General features: G+C 50.5%; 11 protein-coding genes across 11 annotated transcripts; 4 read left to right on the plus strand and 7 right to left on the minus strand.

Moving 5' to 3' along the window:
• Nucleotides 1-725: 725 nt before the first annotated feature.
• Nucleotides 726-1,718, minus strand: N7496_004937 (uncharacterized protein; the record flags this gene model as incomplete). The annotated part of the gene is made up of 2 exons (XM_056697866.1): nt 726-856; nt 920-1,718. 2 exons carry the CDS (start codon nt 1,716-1,718, stop codon nt 726-728), a joined length of 930 nt encoding a protein of 309 aa, XP_056556391.1.
• Nucleotides 1,719-2,656: 938 nt separating this feature from the next.
• N7496_004938 (uncharacterized protein) lies at nt 2,657-4,193 on the plus strand (the record flags this gene model as incomplete). Its single annotated transcript, XM_056697867.1, has 2 exons — nt 2,657-2,720; nt 2,764-4,193. The coding sequence occupies 2 exons, from the start codon at nt 2,657-2,659 to the stop codon at nt 4,191-4,193; spliced, it is 1,494 nt and encodes a 497-aa protein (XP_056556392.1).
• Nucleotides 4,194-5,263: 1,070 nt separating this feature from the next.
• N7496_004939 (glycosyltransferase family 31 protein) lies at nt 5,264-6,697 on the minus strand (the record flags this gene model as incomplete). Its single annotated transcript, XM_056697868.1, has 2 exons — nt 5,264-5,590; nt 5,684-6,697. 2 exons carry the CDS (start codon nt 6,695-6,697, stop codon nt 5,264-5,266), a joined length of 1,341 nt encoding a protein of 446 aa, XP_056556393.1.
• A 937-nt stretch (nt 6,698-7,634) lies between these two features.
• Nucleotides 7,635-9,957, minus strand: N7496_004940 (uncharacterized protein; the record flags this gene model as incomplete). The annotated part of the gene is made up of 7 exons (XM_056697869.1): nt 7,635-7,707; nt 7,790-7,829; nt 7,908-8,010; nt 8,071-8,916; nt 8,981-9,336; nt 9,392-9,465; nt 9,515-9,957. The coding sequence occupies 7 exons, from the start codon at nt 9,955-9,957 to the stop codon at nt 7,635-7,637; spliced, it is 1,935 nt and encodes a 644-aa protein (XP_056556394.1).
• A 329-nt stretch (nt 9,958-10,286) lies between these two features.
• On the minus strand, nt 10,287-11,483 carry N7496_004941 (phosphopantothenate--cysteine ligase CAB2; the record flags this gene model as incomplete). The annotated part of the gene is made up of 1 exon (XM_056697870.1): nt 10,287-11,483. One exon carries the CDS (start codon nt 11,481-11,483, stop codon nt 10,287-10,289), a length of 1,197 nt encoding a protein of 398 aa, XP_056556395.1.
• A 948-nt stretch (nt 11,484-12,431) lies between these two features.
• N7496_004942 (uncharacterized protein) lies at nt 12,432-14,042 on the minus strand (the record flags this gene model as incomplete). The annotated part of the gene is made up of 6 exons (XM_056697871.1): nt 12,432-12,550; nt 12,609-13,316; nt 13,362-13,415; nt 13,473-13,748; nt 13,824-13,896; nt 13,953-14,042. 6 exons carry the CDS (start codon nt 14,040-14,042, stop codon nt 12,432-12,434), a joined length of 1,320 nt encoding a protein of 439 aa, XP_056556396.1.
• A 1,201-nt stretch (nt 14,043-15,243) lies between these two features.
• N7496_004943 (putative esterase/lipase) lies at nt 15,244-16,143 on the plus strand (the record flags this gene model as incomplete). The annotated part of the gene is made up of 1 exon (XM_056697872.1): nt 15,244-16,143. The coding sequence occupies one exon, from the start codon at nt 15,244-15,246 to the stop codon at nt 16,141-16,143; it is 900 nt and encodes a 299-aa protein (XP_056556397.1).
• Nucleotides 16,144-17,015: 872 nt separating this feature from the next.
• Nucleotides 17,016-17,234, minus strand: N7496_004944 (uncharacterized protein; the record flags this gene model as incomplete). The annotated part of the gene is made up of 1 exon (XM_056697873.1): nt 17,016-17,234. The coding sequence occupies one exon, from the start codon at nt 17,232-17,234 to the stop codon at nt 17,016-17,018; it is 219 nt and encodes a 72-aa protein (XP_056556398.1).
• A 28-nt stretch (nt 17,235-17,262) lies between these two features.
• Nucleotides 17,263-18,915, plus strand: N7496_004945 (uncharacterized protein; the record flags this gene model as incomplete). The annotated part of the gene is made up of 2 exons (XM_056697874.1): nt 17,263-18,198; nt 18,259-18,915. The coding sequence occupies 2 exons, from the start codon at nt 17,263-17,265 to the stop codon at nt 18,913-18,915; spliced, it is 1,593 nt and encodes a 530-aa protein (XP_056556399.1).
• A 420-nt stretch (nt 18,916-19,335) lies between these two features.
• On the minus strand, nt 19,336-20,396 carry N7496_004946 (uncharacterized protein; the record flags this gene model as incomplete). The annotated part of the gene is made up of 3 exons (XM_056697875.1): nt 19,336-19,889; nt 19,954-20,223; nt 20,309-20,396. 3 exons carry the CDS (start codon nt 20,394-20,396, stop codon nt 19,336-19,338), a joined length of 912 nt encoding a protein of 303 aa, XP_056556400.1.
• Nucleotides 20,397-21,637: 1,241 nt separating this feature from the next.
• N7496_004947 (SD08430p) lies at nt 21,638-23,483 on the plus strand (the record flags this gene model as incomplete). Its single annotated transcript, XM_056697876.1, has 2 exons — nt 21,638-23,040; nt 23,135-23,483. 2 exons carry the CDS (start codon nt 21,638-21,640, stop codon nt 23,481-23,483), a joined length of 1,752 nt encoding a protein of 583 aa, XP_056556401.1.
• Nucleotides 23,484-24,339: the final 856 nt, after the last annotated feature.

Genomic DNA, 24,339 nt, shown 5'->3' on the forward strand with positions numbered 1-24,339 from the left:
GCAAGGAGAAGAGAGATCTTAAATACACAGCAAACGAGCAAACTATCCTAACCAGGCAAAAGCTACGAACTTTTTCCACGAAGCAGACAGACAACTAAGGCCATTCTTGGTCCCGAAACGGCACATTCGTCACACTCTAACCCCCATCACGGTGACGTAGAATGCCCTGTGTAATGAAACAGCCACCAGGTATCTGCTCACTCGAGCACTGTCACCCCCATTCTACACGTCGGATATCTCCTGATCGCAGGAGAGAATGATAACCATTCCAGCTTACTATTCGATATCTGTTCTTGTGCAAAGATTACAAATCTTTAAGTGGCAAATTACAGGACCACACATACTACTAGAAAATCCGCTGTTTACTACTACTGACGCCTAGATATTTCACGGAAACGTCTGGGATGGATAGAAAAGACAATGTTGCATCCATCCGTCTACCGTATAAGCTACACTACTCTTCTATATCCTCAGAATCATTCCACTTGGGAATATACCGATTTAAAACAAAGTATCGATAAGGTGAATACACGGGATAGATACAGTACAATCCTGTAACATGATGTATGAAAAATACTAGTGACGCTAAACGCAACAGCCGCCCCACAACCCTGATAGCTTTATTGTGCGAAACTAAATCAGGAATCACGAATCTGGACTAAAACGCGACAGCATCAACACACCAGAGAAGGTACCCGCTTGATTAAACTCGCATTAGGGAATCTCTAGCTGTGAAGGAAATCTCCAGCTTCTTTACGCAGAGCCATCAACTCAACCAATCGAGTACCACCGTACCCATCATCAATATCATCGCCTATGTCAACTGCGCCCTCAGGAACGATAGCAATTGCGCGCCCTAATAATTGAGTCAGCGGTTTTATGCTCGTCAGCAATACAAGATTATATAAAGAGAAAGTACCCGAAATACTCTCATCCACGGTAACTCTCGCCAAAGCCTGCGTCAGCACATCGTGCGGGACCAGGGTGATACCTTTATCAGGCAAAATCCCAAAATCTGCCATTCTTTGCAACGCTCCCTCTATCATGGGTGTTTTCATTGCCCAGGGACAGATTGCATTAACACGAATGTTAAGCTGCTGATGGGCCTGGGCACGGATAGCGCGGAAAAGACCTCGACTCCCAAACTTAGAAGCTGTATAGGCACTGCTATGGGTGTCGTCTATATAGCCAGCCAGTGAAGATACGATAACAAGAGATCTAGATGCCTTAGCACTGTCTCCAGGAGGCCCTCCAGACCCCAGTCGGAGATAATGAAGAGCAAGGGTAGCCGTGTAAAACACGCCCTTGAGGTTAACTTCGATCGATACAAGATTGGGAATCGGAGGTGGTGGCCCATCAAGCAAAACCTCAGTAGGAAGAACATGGTCAACTAGATGGCCAGTGACATCTATGCCTGCAAAGGCGGCGACCATGTCCAATGTTCTCGTGGGAGAAAACTTGAGTGCGGCCTGGAACGCTCTGACCTGAGAGTCCCAGTCCGTCACATCACAGTGAACAAATTGGACCTTACAGCCCTGCCCAGATAGCTCGGCTGCAATATCTGAGCCGTCTTGGACATCAGCAATTGTGACAAAGGCTCCTGACTTTGCAAAGAGTGTTGCGGAGGAACGGCCCAGACCAGATGCTCCACCCGTGATCAGGATGGAGAGGCCCCCGAGCTTTGACAAGTCAGTGGGAGCAAACGGAGAAATGACCATCTTGCTCTGAACGAGGACGTATATTTCGGCTAAGAAGATAGGAGGCGTATTCTGAGGATGTAGAAAACCAAGTGAGGGGGTGGGGGTGGACTCGCACCTAATATATCTTCCTCCGAGAAATAGAAGCGATCTCACCCTTTCACAGCATCTAGATAAAAACCGACCTAATGAAGAATACTTTCACGCTAGCTCCACTTTCAGCACGCCACGATAGAATCAAAATAAACGACTCAGCAGCGTAGTCCAGGTTCAGGAAATGTCAGCATAGATTAACAATTTTTGGTACCTCTCTTGAACCATGATAAATTCGAGCAGTAACAATATTCCCTGGCCACGCATGTCGCGGAATCTAACCGCAATAGGTAAAGCTTATGCATGTGGTAGATGCTTCTTGGAGCATTTGTTTTGCGACCGTCATCCTGGCTACACCTGACCCCAATCAAGCAAAGTAGACATATTCTAATGCTTTGAAGAGAAATTCACGGAAATCTCATTTCTAATTGGCTGGCCACGTTGTTCAGTAATAAAATAAACTAGGAGCAATTACCCCGCTCTGGCGATCGACATCCTTGACAATCTGACCTCGTTTCAGCTACTCCACCTATTCGGTTCCACATAATTCTAGGCTGAATGACTTTACGTGAATGCCTCTTTGTTCTTGAGGATTCTTCAGGAATCAGACTCTGTTACTATTCATAGTACTGATTGAATCTATACCTTTTTCTCTTCCATCCGATATCTTGCCCAACAACAGGTTCTAGCCTGCTCCAAAGTACCACTCTTAAAATATCCAACCGTTATGCACAGGCCTTGCTTACTGCAGCCTCTCGAACAGCTGCGGCTGAAGTCGTGCAAGACGTGACTTCACAATATATATTCATGAAATTGAATGAACGTGTAGATGAGTACAGCTGTCGCAGAGATCAGTCGCTCATAAGATGGTCGGGGTTCCAGGGCGCAGCAATGGCTGCCAAACTTGCCGGAAGAGGCGGCTCAAATGCGGTAAGTTAAACATAAGACAAGAAGATAAATTGCTGAACGATAGCAGATGAAGCAAGACCGAGATGCCAACGCTGCGAAAAATCAGGATACAAATGCGCAGGCTACGAAAAGCCACTCCACTTCCGCATCGCGGTTTCTTCAGCAACTGAAGCGACCAAAATCAGCCGAACTGCAACCACATTGCATTGCCGGAACAATAGTCATTCCGCAGTTCCCATGACACTAAGCCTGGTATCATTCGAGTCCGATATTTGCAACGCCTTCCTCCTCGAAAACTTCGTCTGGCGCAGCTATGGGTATAAGTGGCTGCACCTCGCAGTCTCCGGCAAAATTTCCCTCCTAGCTCTCCAAGCCAGCTCGGCACTCTCGCAAAGCAACTTTGGTAGTTTCCATCGCCAGTACGATCTTAAAATTAATGGCTCGATCCTGTACGGCAAAGTCGTCCGATCGCTAATCCCGGTACTCTCTTACCCAATAAAACCAGCCGTCGAGGCCCTGATCGTGCCTATCATGATATTACTGATCCATGAATCTTTGCTTGCGGATCAGACGGGCTCAATATCACATGTTCGGGGCTTAATACAGCTGATAATGGTTTGTGGGCCGGAGAGATTTCAGCAAGAGCCATTAAGGAGTGCATTCGAGAGTTGCCGTGCCACATTGATAACTATAGGCCTGATCTCAAAGAAACGGTGTTTTCCGGATGAAGAAAAGTGGCATTCAATCCCTTGGGCAATCGAGCCGAGCTCTAAATCACCGCAGAATTATCTCGCGGACATCCTGGTTACCGTTCCGGGGATGCTTGAAGATGACGCGGTTTTAAGGCGCCAATATGATTCTATGGCGCGTGCGACTTTAATTGATCGACTAAAGTGCCAGCTTATAAAGCTGTTTGAATGGCGCTGGAACTGGGAAAAGCTGAACCAATTTTCTGTTTGGGAAGTGCCAGTTAGCTTAAACCCAAACCGACCCGCTATAACCGGCCAGGATCGTATCTTCGAAAGTATATTCTGCTTCTCCGCATTTGAGCTAGCAACCGAGATTATGCTTTACAACGGCGTCCAGATGTGGCTTGTCGGGCTACTCCAGGAATTGCTGCCATTGAATTCGCCCGCGATTATCTCTTCCGCGGCACGAATTTCAGCAAGCCGAGCCGGCACTCTTAGGGACACTAATTTCACCCCTCTGGTGCTTCCAGGTACATCATTTTCGCTTAGGGAGCCAGCTATCGAGATCTGTAGGGCCCTTGAGTACCAATGCCTCAATTTGCAGCATAGCAGAGGTGCTGCACTATTCTGTCTGCTCCCTATTGGACTTGCGTACGGTACTTTGGAGCAGGAACCACAGTACCGAGACTGGATCCGATCGATGCTGGATCTGTCACCCGTTATGAAAGGATATGTGCTTGGACAGAGTGTGAAAGGCTTTGGACTTTATTATCGATATTGGAGATTACCTGGGATTACTGCATAGATTTTGAACGGAGGAAATGTAAAGTATTGGAGTGAAAGAGCAAGTCAACATTCACGGAATGAGAATACTTCGAGACTATCTTCTGCTTGAAGCTTGAAATAGAGTCATTAAGACCGTGAGAATGCATTGGACTGAATACCGCAACTTATACGGATATCAGCAAGTAAGGATAACCAAGGCCTAAAACGGGCTTATAACGGATTTCTCAAAATAGTCCTTTCTGGCTGTCTCTCGAGCGTCGGTTGCTAAAGTTTTTCAACGTTTGGCTATTTCCTTTTTGATAGCTTCGGGCCTTTGATAAAAGTGCGGGAAAGGCTCTCGAGTATTCTTAGCAGTGCCGGCGAGGGATCGTATCTCCGCCATTAGCTCCCTCTGCTCTTGTCGATGCTGCAGGATTTCCGAGAGTGAGTAAATAGCACGTTTATGCGTATCGGTGACCTCGGATAGTGGTAATAGATCCCTTTTCCTGAGTACAATTCCAGCCTTTTTGAGACGGCTAAAGGAGAATGACATGCTAAAGATCGCGACTAATGAACTGCGATTAGTAGTGCTTTTCGAAAACCGCGACACCAGACTGACTAAGCACCCTTTGCCGCTAGGTTTTGGCTGGTAAAAATCCCTATGGGATGACGGTCAGACTCGATATAATGCAAAAATGAATTTCATATATTACGTTCAGCGAGGGACATACGATTAACTTCATTTGTAGGGTGATGTTTTGAACGATCCCATACCAGGATGCCAGAGTTAGAGTGACGGCCACTCGACTAAAATAATCTAGCACCTCACAGGACAGAGCGAAACCGCGACAAGCCTCTCCACATCACGCCTCGGCCGAGCAAAAAGACACCAAGAAAATGTAGTCTAACAGAAAAAAGACAGCACTCGAAAGAAAAAGACACCCCGTGCTAATGCCATGCATATAGATATACGCCCCTATCAAGACCAACCCATTGCAAATGCATCAATCATAAAAAGGACTTCATAACAAGGCTGTAATACAGAGACCAACATAAACAACCAACCCAAAAGCAGAACAAACACATTCAACAAATATTGCTGTTAGCGGTCTATCCCGCCCCGAACTCGGGCGCCTTGCATATCCCGCTCTTATCCATCTTCTCACGAATACGGCTCGTCAACCAGCCCGACGAGGCGTTGGGATTCGCCGAACCAAGTCGTGGATTCGAGCTTGTGAAGCAGGTATTATCGCGGAAGGAGAATTGTACACATTCTTTTTGGAGTTCGCAGATATCGCGGCAGTCGTCGTAGGAGGATGCGAAGGGTTGGTCTTCGGTGGCTAGGTTATCCCAGTCAGGTCTTGTGGGGTGTGCGGCGATTTCGGGGTAGAGGTATTCGCGGAAGACGTCGCTGTGCAGGAGAATGCGCTTGTTTTTCTGTTTGGGGGCCAGGGGTTGTCAGCAATTGGGGCGACTTGGTATTGGAGGCCAGGGTCTTGGCCTAGGACAAGGGAAGCGGGGGTCACTCACATCGCGCCAGCGCTTTTGTTCAAAGTTCCAGAGGTCTTGGATTTGGCGTGTGTTGAGGTGGTGGAATGCCACTGCTAAGAAGCACCATGGGAGTCGGTATAGTTCTGTCGTAAATTGGTCTAGTTCTCCCATGTTGGAGTTTTGTAGGATCGGCCAGGAGAAGTGGAGGTTGACGCCGGCGTCAGCCAGTACCTTGCCCAGGACGCAATCGCCAGCCCAGTGCTCGTTTGTATAGTGGTGAAGCTCGGTGCGACGAGCGGCGTATTCGTTCGAAGCGAGTTGCAGGGCTGGATTCGAGAGCATGAAGCCCGAACCGCCATGGGCGAAGATGACGTCTGCGATTTGGGTTTCCGTACCCAGATACCACGGTTTCTTGTGATCAAAGTGACTGAGCCAGGCTAGCAGAGTCGGCCATGAGACATAAGTGTCCGCCTCCATGAAGACGAACCACTTAGCATTGGGCTGATAGCGCAATGCCTCTTGCGCCATCGGTAAGAACTTCCATTTATCCAGTTTCCAGCCCGGATTGTTTGGTTTGCCGATGGCGGAATTGGCCTCGTCCGCGAAATCGCCCTGCTCCAAACCCTTGCGCCCGAGTTTCTTGATGCGATTATAGATGTCAAAGTCGGGGATTTGCTGCGTAACCTCCGAATCCATACTGCGCAGCACGTCATGGATCTTGACGCCGTCAATCTCCTCCTCGAAATCGGAGTAGATGACATAGTGCGGGATACAGCGCAACGTGCTCTGGAAGTGAACCGGGACCTTATCCTTGGCCTCGGTCACGCCCGTCTTCATCACAACCAGGACATCCTCGATACCCGGAAGCGGGGGACACACCGGGGCGGGTTCACCGGTTATTTCGGGGTCGGGGCGGCCAGCGCTGTTCGGGGCGGGTGGTTGACGTCGGGGTTGGAGATCGGAGTGGAGAGTAAAGATGTGGTATAGGAAGAGGAGGGCGAGGATGGCAGCTAAGGCAGCGAACCGGCGGCTAAAGCGACGGCGGGGGACCATGCTGGAGGGGTCGAAGATTGGAAGCTGTCAATCACCCTCGAGCGTTGAAAGCATCATATTTCTTTGGAGAGAACAGGTCGCCTGCAGGGGAAACTGTAAAGCAGCTCGGCCGCGTTTCCTTTCGGGTGCTGACACACCGGGACGCGTAGGCCTGTGCGCCGAGGGCCTGGACTACGTGGAATGTAAGTATGCTGATGTTTCATTTAGAAAGGGATATAATGTTAACCAAGGTATACAAGAATCAGATCTAGGCATTTGCTTTTGATTTGTATTTTTTTTTTTTTTGAATATATCATTAATACTCACAATTTAGTGGTTCTCTAGAAAGAAAAGCTGCATACATAATATACTTCATCGAGGCCGTGCCCTCTATGGATCAGCCCCCCCCCCCCTTAAGCATGAATGCCGATCCCCACGATCCAAACCTGCTGAACCCCTGAAAATCCACAGAATGTAGAACTGTAGAACCGACCATGGAATTGAGTTCAACTCTAGGATATGGCAGGAATTGTTGATGTAAGGTACACAGTCATCTTTGTTCCGCAAAATTACCTCGTGCTATGAGAACTCCTAGTCTTTAACAGGAAACTTCAACAATCGTCCTGTGTAAAGGGATATTTCTTTTCTACACTGTCTACCGTATTCTTCCCTATCTCGGTTATGGTACAGAGGGGGTATATATTAATGAATTCATTGTGAATTAATACCATTTTCATGCAGTATTCTCCTCAATTCGTAAAGATCCTCCTTACAGACCTGTATCAAGGGTGAATTACTATTACTAAGGAGCTTCCTTTTGATACAAAGAAAGCCCACCTCCTTTGACGCCCCTTTACAATACTTTGCCAGTCGGTGGTCTCGCCGGGCGTTCAATCGAGCAGGTTTCCTCTTAGTTTTATATATCAACTTTAATCCGATTGCCCGTGACTCTCGAATACTATAGCTGGGCGCCATTATAAATGTCGACAAACACAACCAGCGTGGTACGGTACCATCGATGATTTGAGTGGCTGTAAGTAATTAGGGGTTAGATGTTAGAAATACTTATTTCAACAGTCAGACCCTCAATTTCTATTGAGTGAAAAGTTTTACCCAAGAATACCAGAGGAGCTCTCCTTATTGCATTCATGAACTAGTGGATTAAGAAACACAGTTCAGATGGAGAACTGAAGGAATTTCTCTTTTTCGAGTTATTCACCTGGCCATGTACCCGGCATTGACTCAATTGGACGCTCCACCAGAGTCCAGAAATCAGTGAAATACTCATTCCACTCATACATCCATACAGACCAATCCTCCGGACACGCGCCATACTGGAACCCAATCAGCCTCCAATGGTATCCAATTTGTCTTTGTTCCCATCCTTTACGAACCAATTGCCGCTCCATGGTTTCGCTCTCCCAAGCTTCCGTCTCTTTTCGGCCGAATTCAAGCAAGTCTATACCCAAAACTTTGAGATCCCCCATCCATGACTGCACAGCTAAGTCCCAATCTCGTATCTCGCGGCTTTCATACTCCGACTCGTCGATGTATCCAGCAAGAAATGCAACGAATGGACTCTTGCCTTTCCAAATTAAATGACCATTCAGACCAGTATCAAGCAGGTCGCAGAATAACTGGTTCCAACCCTGCGAAAGCGATAATAGCAGTTCAGCTTGCTTGATGTAATCCTCGTCTAGGACGGAATCTCCATTCCGGTAGCCGTGTCGTCGCATTGCAGCCCGGCAGCTGCCGATTTGTCCCATTACAGAATGAAATAATGGGCTGCGGGCTCCCGTTCCAGTCAAGTCAGAAACGTCGATTTCCCGGACATCTCCACCGATCACGGTCCGGAGTGTCTCAGGCAAGTAGAAAGCATTATTATTCGAAATGTATGCGATATTGGCGGCCACTTCTATGCGCACCCGAGTTGGAAATGTATAGAATGACGGACAGCAGTGCTGCTGTAAAAGCAAGAAGTCTTCTGGAGTCCCACAGAAGTACTTGAAAATGCCCTCGATAACCTCTGTCTCAGAGTCACATAACAAGTCGTCGGACTTTTGCAGCAAAGACCTCAAAAATTGGTTCTCGGACCGCGAACGCAAAACTATTATGCCGCCATATTCGAGGGCCGTTAATGGAAGGGACCTTCCGGTTATTGATGGACCTAGCATGGGATCACATCCTTGTTCAAGAAGGAAAGAGACAACCTTCTCGTTATCCCGCGCACGGAAGGCATGCTAAAGGGTTGTTTTGTGACATGTCAGCTTGAGACGGCAGGGAAAAGATATCAAGGAAACCTACGTGCAGCAAGGTCATATCCCCATGCATAAATTCCCCAAAGTGGGGGTCTCCAAAAAAGTCACTTGGAGATGAGCGATCGAACGGTGACGCTTCTTTGGATGCGAAACATTCTCGCAGCCCTTCAATGTCTCCCTGAGACACTAGATCAAATACCTTTGAGTTGGATGGGATCAAATTGTATACTCGAAAGTACCAATTCCAACCAGCAGGAACTTTCGTCCCCGCTAATTCCAGTGCTTTGGAAGACATCCACGGAGGAAGTGACAATCGCCATATATAGCCTGTTTGCCCGCGGTAAGACTGTATAACATCTTTTGAAGACGTTACTCCCATTCCGTCGGCTTGTTTCCGAGTCTCTTTTCGATGGTCAGCACACCAGTGTTAGTCTTTCGTGTTATGAGATCAATTCACCTGGTTTTGGGTTCACAGTATGGCTCGGTGCTAGTCGTGCAGCAATTAATTCAGGCTGAACTTGCAGTAGTGCTCTAAAAGAACGGTCAAATAAAGTCCTAACGGAATCAACTGCGAACAAACCTTGTATAACATTGTTGAGACAGTTGCAGTAATTGACCTGCACCTTGAAGTCTCTGTTTGAGTTTCTCGATCTTGCCTCGCTGCAGAACGATTTTGATCGACACATAGGACTTCTTCATACGACTGGGTGACAGGAAGTCCTGAGCCAACCCTTTTACAATAGACTCCAATTCTTCAGCAGCCTGTTTGCAAAGATTGAGGCTCTTCGTGGCGTGTTTGCTCCGCGACAAGGCGACTGCGATTTCGTCTTCAGCAAGGTCCCCCTCGATATCGGCCAGGATAAGCCCGAATAGTTCAAGCTCATTCAATAGGATTCGAAGATCGTTTGGCGCATCTTTAATCTGACTGCAATAATCATTGATCGCGATGATAGACTGGGTGACTTGAGCCACCACGGTTGCAAAGGTGATGGCTCCCGACACGATCCCGATAAGTTCGGCCATCGGGGCCGTCTTCAACTGCGTCACTTGGACCTAGATCGACCCAGGGATTAGATAGGGAAATGTGCATGCTAAAATAAAGAGACTCCAGGTCCTCCAAGGAAATGCGGCTGCGGCTTAGCGTCCGCTACTGCGTGTCTTAGTGCGGTTGGCTGCCCAATGTCGACTAGTCTATCTTACCTTGGGCAGTGGGAACCAAGTTGCCCAATTTACGCCATCGTTTATCCGAATTACCCTGTTAAGATCATGAATAAATTATAAGAAGCTTCCTTTTTATTAAATATCATCACCGAAAAATGCACCGCGCCGGCAGACCGTCCAGCGACACATCGTTATGAAGCCTGCGTCCGCTTCTGAATCATATTTTCATGTAACTCGACCAACTCCGGAATAATGATACTTTCAATCTCAAGACCATCCCCATGGCTTTCTGAAGGTGGCTGTTCGGCTTCTGCGCCCGACGCAGAACCGCCCTTCTTGATCTCAGCAAGACCGACTTGATCCTCAACACCAGAGATACTCTTGCTGCGGCGAGCCTTTGGCACGCGAATCCATCGCTCGTGTGGCGGGTCAGGCGTGATGAAAACGACCTCCCACTTTCTCGTTGACAGCAGGTTACCGATGACGAGGTGGTGTGAGTACCGCTGGAGTGCGGTCTTGGCCTTATACACAAGCAGCGAGGGATCTGTTTCCAGCTTGAATGAAACGACCATGCTGCCCTCCGGAGCCCAGCCATCGACGAGGCGGTGCAGGAATTTGGGGACTGGGTCGAGGTTGATGACCAGCTTCTTGCCGCTCTTCGGCGGCTCTGGTGCATTCTCGCCGGTGTAAATATCGTCTGATCCAACAGCACTTTCATCTGAAAAGTTGGCAGGGATCTCAGAAGACTGAATCTTATGCTCAGCCATACGACTCCGTGGAATGAAGAAATCGCTCACAGCCGCCGCGAGATAGAAAAGCGCATTGGGTCCCAACGGGCGCATCAGCTGCGCTAATGACCGCAGCTCGAACATATATTCCGAAACCGTGGTGAAAGGCAACAAAAGGAGCAAATTGTTCTGCTTCGCAAATCGGTACTTGCGCAGCACGTCGCGCATCTCATCCTGGTACTCGCTGCGTACTACGATACGGCCATGGTCGGGATTCTCAGACTCGGAGGTAGGAGGGGCTTCGTCCATGAAATCCAAGAAACAATTCGTGGAGTGGCTGTAATGCCGCGAGTAGGGCAGGAGACTGTACTGGCGGTGCAGGAAAATGACTGCATACCCTTGCTCGAGGAAGTACTCTGCAGAGGTAGCACCACGGGTACCGGCGGAGAAATTGTCGATGAATCGCACAGTCTGCGTCTCCAGGGGTACCGTTGTTCCACCAGAGGTCACCAGTACCACGCGCCGGTTGGCTTCCACATGGCGCTCGATAAAGGCGCGAGCCAGTGCTTCGTGTTTAGGGAGAGCCTTGGGCGGTGGGTATTCGTTGAAGTAGGCGGACTCGGCCTCCGCAGGCTCCATGTCGCCGATTGAAGGGGTCATGATGTGTGTGATGCTTGAAAAGGAGATTGTAGAGGTGAAAGTGGGAGCTCGGCAAGCTTGCGACAAACTGGAGGAGCTCGGTCGCAAAGAATCCGGCGGCGCAGATTAGAAGCCGAGGGTGCCGCTGGCAATGGAGGGGTATATGAGGAGGATGCGACCGGGGATGTCGCCGAGTAGCTCAGCGTCGCGCGATTGCCAATTAACTGATCACATGCGATGCACGAGTCTGCGACCGTCACAAAGCTGAAATCGATAGCTTTATAGCACTGGATTTTGTCCCGGTGACTTGCTGAAGCTCCCAGCGATCAGGTTGAATACCCCGCCATCAATTTGACGGCGGCGAGGGTCGGAGGTGCTATTTTGGTGCTAGCGCTGCCGCTGGACCGATGCAAAAAGGCGGGTACAACTGGGAACAAGTGGGAGGCACTGGAGATCAGTTGAGAAGCCGCTTTACTCAACGAGCGGGCTGGCTGGGTGGACTCTCGCAGTGACTGGTGGGCACCGCCGAGGCCGAGGCACCGCATCCGTTGGGGTCACGTGAACTTCACCGGGTGAGGTACAGTACCGAGTACATCACAGCACTCTTTCGGTCATACGGAGATTTAGGTAAAGAAGAGGATGTGTAAAATGCTCCATGGTCTAAATTGACGGGTAAAGGTAGTTGTTGCAATATGTGGGGGTGGATGTAAAAAGAAAATGTCGACGTCGTCGTGAAATGGTTCTGTCCCTCACAGCCGAGCCAAGGAACAGATCTATAGCTCAACTTCGACAGCAGAAGGCAGATGTGATATTGTCGGACACCGAAGAAACCCACTATCCAACTGATTCAACTCAATTTATATCTGTCCCGAGAGGTAAAAATAGTACGAAGATGGACCCCACTGGCTTCTAGGTATACAAGAAAAAGTGACCTCTGCGATGCAGCTCTCAGCTACCAGGCACGATGGTTCACTGCAAATAACGACTACGCAAAGCCTGGCTAATCGTACTCATGCGACTAGCCATTCCCCCATGCTGCATATTGCTCATAAGAGCCTCCTCCAGGGCAGACTGTGTAACGCTAGCATCTAATGGAACATCCAGTTAGTAAGGATGGCATAATAGTCTCAAGAGCACGGAACTCACCATCCAGGTCACTGAAACTACTTCCCATGCTCGGCGTACCATCGCTTGCCTCTCGTCCAGACGCATTCGACTTGCGAGGGCTTTGGCGAGGTGCTTCCCCAGCGCGATGGGGACTCAACGCAGTAGCAGGCTGGCCGAGGCGCCGGCTATCGCTGTTAGTCAAGCTTGCTGGGGCACCGGAGCTCATTGAGCTGGCGGATGACTCCGTAGCTACAGGGTGTCTGTGACCAGCCCGCTCGGCTATACGTCGCCGTGCTGCTGCTGCGCGTTCTGCGTCCAGGCGTAGAGTTGCGCTCAGCTCTTCGCCGGGTCGATCTCGCGGAGTGTGATCATTCTCTCGAGACAAGGGGAGGAACGAAGGTGTGTATTCTTCATCCTCATCTGCATCATCCTGCATTCCGATGCGCTGGGTGGAGAATTTTCCGAATTTTCGGAATCGCGGCACTCTTCGGGTAGACTCTACTTCCGAGTCGGATTCTGTGGAGCTGGAGCTGAGATCCTCTTCTGCGAGTGTTGGGGACCGCGGGAAAGAGGTTGTCGATGGCTGTTCCCGTCTGGTAACAGATGGCCGTCGCACAAAGTTCTCCCAGCGCTGTTCTCTGCCTTCCGTGGGCGCTTCGTTACGAGAGGAGTCTCGCGAATGGCGAGCTTGGTTGACGGTAGTCGTGGATGTAGAGCTTCTACGGCGGTCACTGGGCGCTATGGGGACTGTAAGCGTAGTCTTATAGAATGGGATCATAAGACGAGACTTACCTTGCTGAGAGATTTCCTTCTGATGGGAGACTTGTCGGGATGGAGCTCGAGATCCTGCATATACACGATGAGCCAAATAGTAAAAAAAACATTGATAGATTGAGAACATACCACTAGGGGCATGCCCCTTTTGTGGCTGTCCGCTCAAGGCTGTACTCCCTGACACAGAGCCTGGTGCTGGCGATGACGAGCTCGATTGGACTGGAGGTACCCTCCGCATCTGCGCTCGGACCTGGGACAGCTGTCTGTCATATAGCCATGCTGCTTGTTGGAGTAGAAATTGAAAAGTGACATCAAAGTGTTCTGCCCTGTAGAGATCTAACGTTAGCTTTATGCAATCTGCAGCGGGAGTAACCGGGAGGCCGGGGTATAGATACAAGTCTTTCCCTGTTGCAATATTAGCTATCAGAAACGTGGCAAGAAGGCGGGTGACCAGCGTATTTGAAGTCTTAATGAACATACAGTCTATATCTCCCTTTGAAGGCCGGGACAGAATGTCCCATAATGCTTGCTCTTTCGCTGCATCCCATTCCACCTGATGAAGTCAGTTCACGGCGCTTGACCGAAACTTGGGGGATCTGGGGCACATACGGGCGGTGGATCAACAAAGTCACCCCTGGGGAATGGTAAGCGAATGAATACTGTGAAGTTGGTGTGGCTAGGATCTGTCCTGGTCGCCATGGCGAATGTGGTTGATGATAGCTTGTGAAAGCGGAGTTCAATCCACCGGCAGCCGCTAAGGGCACGGAACTGCTACTGCTAAGTCGGCGCCAGCTCCCAAAGGTTGGCTTTCCAGGGGGCTTATGTCGACTTCTTCTGTTTTATGTCGAAGGGTCACCTCTTTAGGGATCCAGGGCCAGCCGACCATGAAAGGATAAAGTGAGAGCAGGTGATGAGGGAGAGTGACGACAGAGACTGTGGAGTCTGATTGGTGGGAGAGGTGCGTGTCTCAGTCACGGGCTGGGCTTGGCTCTAAGGCCACACTCTTCATTGGGGGTAAGTTATCAGGCAGAGATCCCCTAATTCCACGGCTCCGTGAAACGTCGACGCACCATAGCTTACAGGTAGTGTTACACAGATCAGCTAGATTGATAGTACAATTTGAACGACAAAAAACAACAACAAGAGAGGTTCGTTAATCGCTCAATGGCTGACAACCAAGAAAAGGCACCCCCACACGATCGAATGAAAGCTTAATTCTTGATCGTTAACAGCTGTCTCGATAACACATTCATTATCATCATTTGATTTAGAAGCACGAAGGTGTCGATAAGGCGACTATGTCCTCTGGCTGAGTCCCAGTTAAGGAACTTAATCTATCTGACTTCATAAGGTGAAAGTTTGGGGCAATTTGGGGCCTTGGTTTAGTGCACCACTCTAGCGCTTGACTTATTTACCTATTCCGGCACCATGGGGCAGAAGCCAACGCCCATGTTCAAGTCCCATCAAGTCGATTGCGCCTTTTCCTATCAGTGTAGAAAGAACAGCACCCGTGCCTGTAAAATAGAACTAGCAGAATTGACAGACTTTAGAGAAAGAGTTACTAGCAACATGCTATTCCTTTCAAGATAAAGAGCCCCTAGGCCTTGTCTACCATGCCTCAAACCTTTCAATGGCTATTGCTATTTTTATTATTCCCTCGTCCCAAGTTGAATAATGAAGGGCATCTTCAGATTCAAATCCAGACCATGCATTAAATATTGCATGGGCTGGCCAACATCGGTCAGGTTAAGCTCATGCCTCAATGGAATGTGCAGAAGATCGACATCCCGCACTTGGTCCCGTTCTCAATGGGTCTGCCTCGGCTCAATCTACTTACTAGAGCCAGCCATTCCCCGGTTGAGCAGCGCCCCCTCTCTTCATCTTGCTCACCAGCATCACCATGTTTTCAATCCTAACATATTGCTATCTCAAGACACTTGCGGTTCTTCTGCGATCCATCATCGCCCTGGGTAGCCGCATTGCAGGCCGCCCTGTACCCCGACCGGATGAAGTTCAACACATCGCATCGCGCGATCCAGGGAGGACGATCAAAATCTATGTGTATCGCCCTGCCAAATCAACCACAGGGCCGAGTCCGGTTCTGATCAACTTCCATGGTAGCGGGTTCCTACTCCCCATGCATGGCAGCGATGTGGAATTCTGTCAAACTATCAGCGACAACACTCAATACACAGTGCTAGATGTGCCGTATCGCCTGGCGCCAGAGAATCCGTTCCCTGCAGCGCTGAACGATGTCGAAGATGCTATCAAATATGCCCTCAGTCGCTCGGAAGAGTTCGACCGCTCCCGTATTTCTCTCTCTGGATTCAGCGCAGGGGGAAACCTCGTGCTGGCAGCGTCGGCCACACTCTTCCCTCCTAATACCTTCCGCTCTCTCATTGCATTCTATCCCGCGTTAGATCTGGCCTCCGACGCGGCTACCAAGGTCGCCCCAGATCCCAGCGGACGCGTGATTCCCATCCCCATTGCGCGTTTCTTCAATCGCTGCTACGTACCTCCCGGCGTGGACAGACGGGATCCCCGAATCTCTCCCAAGTATGCCGATCTGGAGAGATTCCCACACCGAATGCTGATGATCACTGCCGAGGGCGACTCGCTGGCTCTCGAGGCAGAAGATCTCGCAAAGAAGCTTGAGCAACTTCCCGGGCGACATGTGGTCAGCGAACGCATGGCAGGGTGCAACCATGCGTGGGACAAGCGCACGCGGGCGGGAACCCCACAGCGAGAGGCTCGGGACCGGGCATATACGATGGCTGTGGACATGTTGAACGAGGCTTAACTGGGATTTTTTGCTTTTTAATTTGACTTTTGGGTTTGTGGCGGTGTCTATTGTTCCGATCTTGAAGATATGATTGATATCAGATAACTATTATACTTTGTGCTTTATTCTATACTCTATTCTTTGTTTTGCCCCTGTCCCTGACCCGTTAGGTTACTCCCATGGCTCTACCACTTGGAGCCTTGGAACTGGGAACCGCTGAAGACCGCCCCCTGCAACCCTAAGCCCTATGCTGGCTAGTAGTTCTGCACGATGGCGCTACAGATTAGTCCGAGTTGATTCGTACGGGGGTTGTATGTATCTGCGGTATATTGTCTGTTGTGTATTCCTTGCCTATACATGTCTCCAACCTGTCTCTGCGCTTATAGCGGCCCGTTGTATCGGCCCATTCGGACCTTCCATCCCGCCTATAGTCGGCTTAGTAGGGAGGTGAGCTCGTTGGTCAGTGGCTAATTTGATGATCCACATGAAGCATGAGACGTGGGCGGATTGCTTCAGGATTGCCCCGTGGGTCATCCGGTTTCATTAAACCGTAAAAACCACATGGCAAGCGGAAGGGGCAAGTGAGAGAGGAAAAAAAGGAGGAACCGAACGGTGGATCGGCTGCATCATCTGGGCAGCTTGTTTTCCTTGCTTTTTTATTTTCTCTCTCTTCTCCTAAACCTCGTCTTCCACCAGCCTTTTAGAGTCCTTCCTCTGTCCTTACCGTGTCGTGTCTCTACCAATCCACCGGCTGGAAATTTTAATGTATTAACCAACCGTCGCCAACCGGAGTTATCGCCCCTCAGCCCACCACTACTTACTACCCCCATTACGTTTCCCTGTTGTCTCCCCCCACCCATCCAATAACCCCCCCCCATTGCTCTCGCTCCCTACCAGCAAGGATACCTCCCCATCTTGACCGCATATCTCGCCTCCAAGACAGCCATACGGTGGATGCTGTCATTGTGCATCTTCTCCTCGTCCACCGTTCCCGTGGTGCAGTGGACGAGTCCGCTCGACTCGCCCTCCGCGTGAATCCCGTGCCACTTTTCCTGTCCCTCTCCGCCGTCCGATTCCAGTCCATGCGCGCCCGCTGGCTCGGCGCTCATCGCCAATATCGGTCCGGTCTATAGAATCATGGACTCAACGACGACCGGGAGTCCCGTCCCTCTCGACCAGGACAAATATCGAGAAGAGGTCCTCGGCCTCTCTATAGACGCAGAAAAAGCGCGGGCGCAACAACTTTTGGATGATGCGCGGGCGTTGGGTCTGAAGGTTCCGGAGATCGAAGCCTCGGCACCACTGGCCGCCTCGATCGCCTCTGGAATGTTGGATCTGTCTTCGCCCGTGCTTTCGTCTGGATCTTCAACTGATCGGAATTCGATCTGCGAGGGGTCAATCACCCCTTCCCACGAGCCGCTGTCTCCATCTCGGCTCGACGACGTCGTTTCCTCCCTATCGGAAATCACAATTGCATCGGAGCGTATCAAGCCTGGAAGTACGAGATCGCTGGCGTCTCTGTCTACAAGGCCGACGTCATACTGCTCGAGCGAAAGTCGAGCTGTGCTGGGCAATTACGGGAATAGTTATGGAACGCTGTCACCTACGCACCGAAACTCCGTGTTGAGTGTTGCGTCGGCAGATAAAAAAGAGAAACGCAGGTCCAGCTTGAAGAATGCCATCGGACGGATATACTTTCGCAAGAAGCGCACACCGTCGAGTGTACTATTGCCGCCCAATGCACAAATAACGATCACGAAGGACGATGGAGGAACCGTTGATCATGTTTATCTAGAAACACGGCCGCCTACCAGTCTCGATGGCGATGCAGTTTCAAATAGTACGGCAGAGTCTCTCCCAAAGCTGGAAATTCCCATCTTTGATAAAGAGGCAGTCCAGCGAAGCTTGGATGATCAGGAATTGACCGAACTGCTGGAGCGGCATCGATTGGAAAGAAACAAGCACGTTGCTTTCCAAGAGGCGGCACTGAGCATCCTCCGGCAGCGACACCAGACGGCCATCTCCGAACGCCAGTCTGATAATGAGCGCCTGGAGGATGAGAAGCGCGAAAAGGTATAGTCTGAATTCTTTCGCACAGGATTTCATCTACTTTTACTGATGAGGAATTGATAGAACCTCGACGACGCCATTCGCATGGAAGAGCGCCAACTCGCCGTAGAAATGGAACAGCAACGTGAATTCGACCGCGCAAAGCAAAACTCGCGCACTCGCATCAAGCATATGGAGGGATACTTCAGAAACGCCAGTCCTCCGCCTTCGCCGGCGCCAGCAGCCCAGCGTTCCTCTGATTCCTTCTCCGGGTCCGAGTCAACCACGCCACCTGCGCGCCGCTTTACGCGGCAGCAAAAGGAACAGCTCGAACAACAGTACCACGACCATGAGACCATGGATGCACTCCACGAGTCCCGGATCAAGGTCTTGCGCGATCGTCAAGAGCTCCGGCTACAGGAAGCTATTGCGCGCATGGAGCGCGAGCTCAATGTTATGTGCATTCAGCATAGCAAGAACGTCACTGCCTTGCAGGCTGAACACCGCATCGAGGAGACATCTATGATTCAAGCTTTGGATAACAAGAAACTCGAACTGCGTCATCGCTGGGACCTGGAAGAAGCTATCCTGCGCAAGCAGCTCGAGGTCCGAACCGGTCATCCATACGGTCCATTGCCGCCTATTTCTTTCAGCGGCGTTAATAACGAAACCCTCGACTCGACTACCAGTCTCCCCGATCCTGCATCACCTTCTCCACTTGAACCCCAGACCCCGCAGTGAGAACTCAACCCAGCTGCATTGATACCCGCCGGGTGTCTGTATAATGTCTTATATACACGCATTCTAATACTTGCATCTGCGACTCTCGTTTTAAGCGAGCCTCGTCTTCTTTTATACCACTTGATGCCCCACTATCTTTCTTGTAATCACCATTCTTTGTGCGTCGATATTGGAATGTTCAACACTGTCACCTTTTCTTTGTTTATACATTACGCATGGCGGCTCTTTGGGTTTCCACCTGTGCATAGCCTTTGATCTTGGGATACTCCGACTCTGCGAAATAGATACCTTGAGTTATTACATTTACATTGAGATTCTTTACTGATCAATTTGACTGCGTCATTGCTTCCATTAAGTGGGGGTATCATGTATCCATCCTGCCATCCTTGCTAATATCAATCGAGCGCCAGCATGCGCTACCTATGCTATAACAGCACCACGCTCTCTCAGTCGCTCGAGGAGAGTCTCCACCCTCCCGCCGCCACCAGTCATCGCATCTTCAATCTGCTTATCTCTTCCATCATCACCGATAACAACTGCGCGCTCCACAATCCCAGCATTAGACAACTTGAACCGTCCAACACGCCCATCCTCCCATTCCAAACGCACATACCGCGCCTCCACCGCAGTAGGCGCAAGCGCGACAATCCCCCCTCTCGACTCGGGCGACAACCGCTCCGCAGGATCAATCTGCGACTCGTCACTCAACCCCAATTTCTCACGTAGTAACTCAACAGCATCACCACGTAAATGCCACGCCACAAGTTCACGGCGCAATTCCCGAACAAATCCACGTAAATCCTGTCTCCTCCCACTATGCCTCTTCGGCTTCAGCGGTTCACCCTGCTCCTCCTCATCAGAATCAGCCTCCTTCCCCTGTCCTCTTCCTTTTCCAGGGAATGGCAAATAAACCCCCTCAACCCTCCCCAAATCAATAAACCCCGGTACAGTATGCCGATGAACCCTGAGCCTAACTTCCTTCCCCTCTCGCCCGCTCCCGTCTCAACAACACATAATACGGCTTCGCAAATCGCCCACCCCGTACGCAAACGTCAATCCGCACACCGAGAAGATTTGAATTCTCCGGCGACGCGGTTGGTGCGGGATCTTTAAAGGGGAAGGCGGTTGTGCCGAATGCGATGCGGTGGTGGTTTGAGTCGGAGTGGGCACCTGCGGCGCGGATCAGGGGGGAGACTTCGTTTTGGATTGTGGTTAGGGCTGTGGTTGATTTGCGAAGGTGTTTTTGGATGGAGTCTGAGGAGAGGAGGCTGGATGATAGGAAGCGTTTGCGGCGTTGGAGGGTGCGGACTGGCGGATGTTAGTTTTGATATAATTTGGAAGGGTGGAGGATTCCAAATGTATGCGCTTAGGGTTGGGGTTGAGGTAGACGTACTCTGTGCGCGAATGGTTTGTATATCCGTGTCTAGCTGTTGTTCGTGCGGGTCTGGAGATGCCTCCGCGTCGCGCGCGGGGAAGACCATTCTTGGAGGTGGATTTGTGGAAATCTTGTTGAGTTGTATTGTTGCTGTGTTTGTTTGAGTCCTGGTATAATCTTGTGGCTCGTAATTTCAATTGTCTTGGTCGATTGCAGGTGTGGTGATTCGCGGGGAGTTGCGATGTTTTTGTTTACATTGGCTCGCACGTGACCTGACATCACCGAGGCGCCCCAGTCTCTACTTGCATTCCTTATTGCTCAAGTTTCACAAGTCAAGTACCGTTTTAATACTCTCATCACTTCAGCGTGTCAACTCTACTATTTCCTCTACTGAGAACGGCCCATATTTTCATTTCCTAACGTGCAAGAGAAAATACACCATCACGTACTGTGTAATCTATGAACTCTGTCACGTGAGTAGACAGGGAACTGTTTTTGCGCGGGCACGTGATACGCCAAGGGTTCCCTGCAGGACTGTATACAAACCGATTTCTGTGTTTGATATCAACGAAGAATGAGATTGAGCTACACCTTTTTTCCTTGGTCGATTAAGAGACAGTATAAGAAATCTTATCGACTTATGCCTAGTAGGTCTTTACCCGTCAAGGTAATCTCTTTTCGAGTACACCGCGTCGCGTGAGTGAGCCACTCTGTACCACACACTGATATCATTGATGGCATGGTTCTGTACAACTTGATTATACCCTCAAAAAACGTCGTCGAGTAAGCCTATTAGAGCACAGCGCTAAGGGATGCGCAGAACCCTGAAATAGAAGCTTTTCCCTTTACATACCAGATCGACTTCTTGAGTAGTTCATGAAAGACCCCACAGTCGGAGAAGTACCCGCTAAGGCCAGCTTGCCTCTCCGCGCCTGATCCGATCCGCGCTTCCCCAAATCTGGCCCGAACTTTGGATTCTTCCAACCAGCATGTCTCGCGCCTGAAGGACTGCCCACCCCTCCTTGTTGCCAACTTGGCCTCCATGCATTGGTCACTCGTTTATATCTCCCCATCACCGAAGCTGTCAACGTGGTGATTACAAGCTATCTAAGCCACCGCGAGCCATTCTTCGTATCCTGATCTGGACACCCTCCCTTTGATCCCTCCCAGCGCCTTACTTTCTCTCTCTTCGACAAACTCTCTACATTACCAAATTTCCATAACGACATACCTTTGACGGACCCCTCTCTCTCAAAATAACACCTACAATTCTTTCAACTACAACCCGAACGAATACCTTCCCTCACCATTCTCCGCCACCCTGGCTCCCCTCGCTGACAGACTTCAATGACACGCAAGAACGCCACCCTCTCCAAGCGCCGCTCCAAACCGAGCCTAAAAGTAGCAACCAGCCAGAACGGCTATGCGAATGGAAACGGAAACGGCAAAATGAACAACAATATTGAAATGCGCAAGCGCGACACCTCGACCGAGTCCTCCGCTGAGCGTACCTCACGCGTCCTTCAAAGCCCCCAATTCTCCCTCGACAATGAACCTGCTCTCGTACCTCAAACTCCTGTTCTCGCGACGACTAGCTTTCACAATCTCCCGCGCAATGACAAGCGGAACTTTCTGCTGCTATGCGTGTTGTACTTTTTGCAAGGCGTGCCGATGGGCCTAGCCACAGGCTCGGTACCCTTCCTGCTCAAACCCTACCTGTCTTATGGACAAATTGGCGTGTTCTCGCTCGCCTCATACCCATACTCGCTCAAATTGTTCTGGAGTCCCATCGTGGACGCTGTGTGGAGCCCGCGGTTCGGCCGTCGCAAGAGTTGGATCACGCCCGTGCAGGTGATTGCGGGTCTGGCGATGATTTATTTGGGTAGGCACATTGGCGATATGATGGAGCAGGCGGGTGCCAATGGCGGCGAAGGTGTCTGGAACTTTACCTATTGGTGGTTTATGCTGGTCTTCTTCTGCGCCACGCAAGACATTGCCGTGGACGGGTGGGCGATTACCCTCATGTCACCACCAAACATCTCTTACGCCTCAACGGCCCAAACTGTCGGTCTGACGGCAGGCCATTTCCTCTCGTACACCGTGTTCCTGGCTTTCAATTCCAAGGACTTTGCCAATCGCTGGTTCCGTGCTGTCCCCGCCGAAGGCGGCTTGATGTCTCTGGGCGGGTACTTGACGTTCTGGGGATGGACATATCTCATTGTGACATTGTGCTTGGCCCTGCTGAAGAAGGAGGACCGCACCAAAGAGCGTGACAGCATTATGGATGTGTACAAAAGCATGTGGAGCGTCCTCAAGTTGAAGAACATCCAAACTATCATCTTGATTCACCTGATTGCCAAGATTGGCTTCCAGGCCAATGACGGCGTGACCAGCTTGAAATTGCTGGACAAGGGCTTTGGCCAGGATAACATGGCCTTGGTGGTGTTGATTGACTTTCCCTTTGAGATTATGCTCGGCTATTATGCGGGCAAATGGTCCACCGAGTATACTCCGATGCGGCTTTGGGGCTGGGCCTTTGTCGGTCGCTTGGCAGCAGCTGTCTTGGCCCAGTTCACCGTGATGATCTACCCCAGCGGCTCGGACGTACCATTCTGGTACCTGCTGACCGTGATCGTCGAGCATGTGGTCTCGACGTTCATGAACACGGTCATGTTTGTGGCCATCTCAGCGTTCCACGCTCGTATCGCTGATCCTGCCATTGGCGGAACTTATATGACACTTCTCGCAACGTGAGTGACCCTCCTCGCTTCTTCGCACCCTACTTGCACCGTCTATCAACTCCTAGCCCCTCTTCTCTGGTCAAAACTAACCCATTCAATTTAGCGTCTCCAACCTGGGCGGTACATTCCCCCGCTACTTCATCCTCAAGCTAGTCGACCTCTTCACGGAGGCTACCTGCATTCCACCCACCGTCGCCCCTCCCGCCGACACCTTGAAAGACGCCCTCGTTACCACGGCCTTTTCCTGTGCCCTCGAGCCGGAGAAGAACCGCTGCATCAACGGTGGCGGCGTGTGCGAGGTCGGCCGCGACGGCTATTATATCACCAACATGCTGTGCGTGCTCATCGGCACCGTCACTTTCTTCATGTTCATCAAGCCTGCTGCCACGAAGCTGCAGGGTCTGCCGCTACGGGCGTGGCGTCTGGCACCTGGCTCGAGTGGACGCGAGTAATTTGTCCGATGGGGACTTTTGCTCGTGATGATGATTCGCTCGTGTCGTCTGGTCCTGGGCTTGTGTACTGTAATTTGGCATTTGTATACTCCGTACTTGGTCAGGATATAGTCATAGAGTGACATTGAAAAGAATAAAGATAATTAGATTGATCTGTGATGCTCTGCTTGTGATTTTCCTTCGGTTATTTAGGACTGGGATTTTATGCTTACGGTCCCATCCTGAGTCCAGTGAACGCTGGGTCATCACTTTTTCCATCTTGATGGAGAGTATCGGGTATTAACTGGTGGCTCAGTGGCGGAGCGGGCCGGAAGGTACCTGGACATTCAAGCAGGATCCTAGTTAATCGTGTATGCTAGAAGTACTGTAAAGAGTCCTTGATCAGCCAAATACCGCACCTCTACTGGCTTGCCACTTCTACTTCATCTCATCTCAACCATCACATAGCTTAACCATAACGTTACCTATTCATTTCCCACTGAATCCATCTCACCAATCCATCAATCAATCACACCACGCCACCCTAACCCCCGTCTCAGGTTCCAAATCGACTCAACTCGTGTCTGCAGAACGCTTCTCCACAACGCAACAAACCCACACCCAATACCCCACGCTCATTCGCCAGGTTCCTAGCCCAAAAGCAAATCACATCCAATCGACCCCCGGCCCCTGACCCGTCTGACTCGTCGCGACGCAAAAAAAGGGTCTCGCATCCAGTACGGGGATACAATTCCAGGGACGGCGTGTGAATAGGGCCCAATGGCGGGTTCTCGTGGCCTTTCGGCTGGGCCGAGCCAAGAGGGATTCTTATGCAGGACCCCCTCTCGCGGAGCAGAGAAGAGAGTTGCATTTTGTC

The sequence above is a fragment of the Penicillium cataractarum genome (genome assembly GCF_028827025.1).
Source record: "Penicillium cataractarum strain IBT 29864 chromosome Unknown utg000004l, whole genome shotgun sequence".
Classification (NCBI taxonomy): domain Eukaryota; kingdom Fungi; phylum Ascomycota; class Eurotiomycetes; order Eurotiales; family Aspergillaceae; genus Penicillium; species Penicillium cataractarum.